At 61.4% G+C, this 3,584-nt stretch overlaps 1 protein-coding gene across 2 annotated transcripts in view; it reads left to right on the plus strand.

Moving 5' to 3' along the window:
• WNT7B (Wnt family member 7B) overlaps nt 1–2,596 on the plus strand; it is a 52,025-nt gene extending 49,429 nt beyond the window's left edge. Inside the window, exon 4 of one of the 2 annotated variants that reach the window (XM_007453908.1) lies at nt 2,060–2,539. In XM_007453908.1, coding sequence (XP_007453970.1) covers nt 2,060–2,539 — 480 coding nt within the window. Of the gene's footprint in view, nt 1–2,059 lie in introns of both variants that reach the window. The other variant, XM_007453907.1, reaches the window with a different exon arrangement.
• The last annotated feature ends 988 nt before the right edge of the window (nt 2,597–3,584 follow it).

Here is a 3,584-nt window from a genome sequence, read left to right on the forward strand (position 1 = left end):
GGGGGCGTGAATTGCTTCCGGGGCTGGGGTCTCTGAGAGGGCTGTGAATCTGGGCAGCTCCCGGCCCGGGGGCATCACGGCAGGCAGTGTGGCCAGGGCAGGAGAAGCTTCCCAGCCTTGAAGGGTAGATTAATGGAGGGAGGGGCTTTTGGAGGAAGGGGATGGTGCAAGCAAAGATGAACATGGGGTGGGGTTGAAGGAGGGAAAGGAGAGGTCTGACTGGGATGAAGGGGAGACGGGGGAGGGGCAGGAGGCAGAGAAGAGATCCAGATATGCTTTTCTGGGGTGGAGGTCCCACCCTTCACGCAGACCCCCAGACCCCCAGACCCGACTTGTGGCCAGTGCCTTCCACCCAAACACCCCACGGCACAGTCACCAAGCCCTGCAATTCCAGTTCTGGGTGTTCCCCAAACCTGGTCCCTTCCCCTCCTCTGGATATCGGGGCGCCCCACCTCGGCCCACCCATGGCAGAACATCACCCTTCCTTCTCCTTCCTCCTCCCTTTTCCCCAGCTTCTCCTGTCTCCACCCCCAGGCCACCAGCCTCATGTCATGTTTATTTGGGCCGAGTCTCCCCTTCCTTGCTTGCGCTGTGCCGCCCTCCTCCTCTTTGTCTAATGACCTCCTACTCCACCATCAACACCTAGTACAGGCACCGCCTACTCCAGGAAGCCCCCCACCCTAGGCAGCCTCCCCCTCTCACAGCCCCTGCCCTTTGCTGCTTTGTGTATTGGTTTCCTCCTGTTTCCCACCTGGAGTGTGAGCCCCGGGGTTCCTGCCTCGGTCCAGGGCTCCGTGTGGTCAGGCCTGGGAAGCCTGGGAAAGCGAGGGGCGGCAGCTGACACCGTGGGTGTTTCTGTCTTTCTTTCATTTGTTCATTCATTCATTCTTTCACTGAGGGTCAGGGCTGGGAAAGCGGGGGCGGCAGCCGACACCGTGGGAGTTTCTGTCTTTCTTTCATTTGTTCATTCACTCATTCATTCACTGAGGGTCAGGGCTGGGAAAGCGGGGGGCGGCAGCCGACACCGTGGGAGTTTCTGTCTTTCTTTCATTTGTTCATTCATTCATTCATTCACTGAGGGTCAGGGCTGGGGTTCTGGACCAGGGGGCAGAGGGTGGCCAAGACCCTGTAGGGCTGGGCTGTCACAATGAGGCCGGCGGGAGCCCGGACAGCTGACAAATGGCCCTTGTGCAGTCGTAGGGCGGCAGCTAATGATTCCCCATCTTTAATCAGGCCTGGCTGGCAGGGCCTTTTCGATCCGGGTAAATGAGTGCCTGGGGTCAGGGCTGGCTCTGGGAATTGGCTTTCCAGGGCCAAGGAAGGAGGCCCAAGGAAAACACGGCTGCGCCCATCACGGGCCCTCGGGGAGCGGCAGAGAAAGAACAACACTGGTCGGAGGGCGGCTTCCCAGCAGACGGCACGCCCGGGCCTCACGGATCCATGCACTCACCTCCTGCCCGCCCCCACTCTGTCCTTCAGCAAAGGGGTACAGAGCTCCGTGTGCGTGTCAGGCTTTCACTGAACAGCCACTCATTAAGCGCCGACTGCATGCCAGGGCCTACACCAGGCACGAGGGTGCGTAGTGGAAGAGACAGGGGTGGGGGATCCACACTTATTAAGCACCTGCTGTTGCTGGACCTGGTACCAACGAGAGGTGCCTCCTCCAGCCTGGATGGGTGCATGCACCAACTTCTCCACCTGCCGCTCTGTGACTGGCAGGGAGTCCCACGGCCCCCTGAGCCTCAGTCTCCTCATCAGCGCACTGACCTGCAGCTCCCGTAAGAATTTAGTGAAACACGTTTGATAAGTGTACGCCACGCTCTGCTGAGTTCTGAATATTCTCACTGGACCCTCCCAAGGCCCTGTGCGGTAGGGACCTGTGGTCAGTAGCCCCACTTAATGGATGAGGAGACGGAGGCTGTGGGAGGAGGAAACACTGACCGTGTGGTCACGCAGCGGGAGGTGGGGAGCCGGGTCCAGGTCTGGAGGAGGCCGGGGCGGGAGGGAGCGGGGAGGCCCCGACCCTCCACCCACACTGAGCCTGCCCTGTGGCCCACAGGTCCTGGAGGAGCGCATGAAGCTGGAGTGCAAGTGCCACGGCGTGTCAGGCTCGTGCACCACCAAGACGTGCTGGACCACGCTGCCCAAGTTCCGCGAGGTGGGCCACCTTCTCAAGGAAAAGTACAACGTGGCGGTGCAGGTGGAGGTGGTGCGGGCCAGCCGCCTGCGGCAGCCCACCTTCCTGCGCATCAAGCAGCTGCGAAGCTACCAGAAGCCCATGGAGACGGACCTGGTGTACATCGAGAAGTCGCCCAACTACTGCGAGGAGGACGCGGCCACGGGCAGCGTGGGCACCCAGGGCCGCCTGTGCAACCGCACGTCGCCCGGCGCCGACGGCTGTGACACCATGTGCTGCGGCCGAGGCTACAACACCCACCAGTACACCAAGGTCTGGCAGTGCAACTGCAAGTTCCACTGGTGCTGCTTCGTCAAGTGCAACACGTGCAGCGAGCGCACCGAGGTCTTCACCTGCAAGTGAGCGGCTCCTTCCCGCCCCGCGGCCCCGCGCCCCCCGCCCCGCGGCGTTTTGCACTTCTGCTCCCAGCTGGGCCACGCGGCAGAGCTCCCCTGGGGCCGGTCACCCTCTCCTTGCCCCCCAGGGGCTCCCTCCTGCCATTGCTGTCCCCTCCCGTGGCAGAACAGTGCCCATCACCTGGCCCAGAGGGCGAGGCCAATGGCATGAGTGTCCCTGAGGGGCCCAGTGAATTTCTTTTCTTTTCTCCGGGAGAGTGAACCCCAAGGACACCCACATACCCCGGAAAGCAAAGCGACAAGACTCTGAGTGTCCTCCCCCGCCTGGTGGTATGGACACGGAAAGACTGTCCCAGGCCACCTCAGTCACTGGGCTCCAGGGCGGTTTGGGCAAATGTTGACAAAATTTATTTATGTTTTCTTAGTATCAGAAGAGGACTTTAGCACTAAGGCATAGCCGGTCCTAACTCCATACTCTGTGTTAGCTCATCCCCTTGCTGCCCTCTGCTTCCTCTTTTGGCCCCTGGGTACCCTCGGGAGCATCCCTGTGTATGGCCCTGTCCCTGGGGAGGTGGCGGTGCACGCGGTCCCCATGTGAGCTGGGCAGGGGCTTGGTGGCTGACATGGCCAAGACGGCCTCTGAGGAGAGCCACGGACAGGGACCTCTGGCCCTTCCTTTCCTTCTTTTGAAAATCAGCTCTAGCAAATCGAAACGTCACCCATGTCAGGTTCCAGGAGCGCTGCATCCCCTCGCTAATGCTGTTACCCTTCCAGTCCCCCTCCAGCCTGACACCCCCTAGTTTACAGAGCCCCCTCCCACCCTGGAACCAGCCGAAACCCCAGGACAGCGCTGTGCCGGGGCAAGCTGGTGGGAAGGGGGATAGTTCAGGGGTGTTTGCCTTCTTTGACAGATGGGGAAACTGAGGCCCAGAATGGCTCAAGCACTAGCCAGAGACCCCAAGGCCGTGAGTGGAGGCTCCCCCATACCAGGCCTCCTGACCCTGGGGATGCCCAGGGTGAGGGGCAGCCCCCACGCCTTGAAAACTCTGGCC

Source organism: Lipotes vexillifer, unplaced genomic scaffold (genome assembly GCF_000442215.2).
Source record: "Lipotes vexillifer unplaced genomic scaffold, Lipotes_vexillifer_v1.1 scaffold382, whole genome shotgun sequence".
NCBI lineage: Eukaryota > Metazoa > Chordata > Mammalia > Artiodactyla > Lipotidae > Lipotes > Lipotes vexillifer.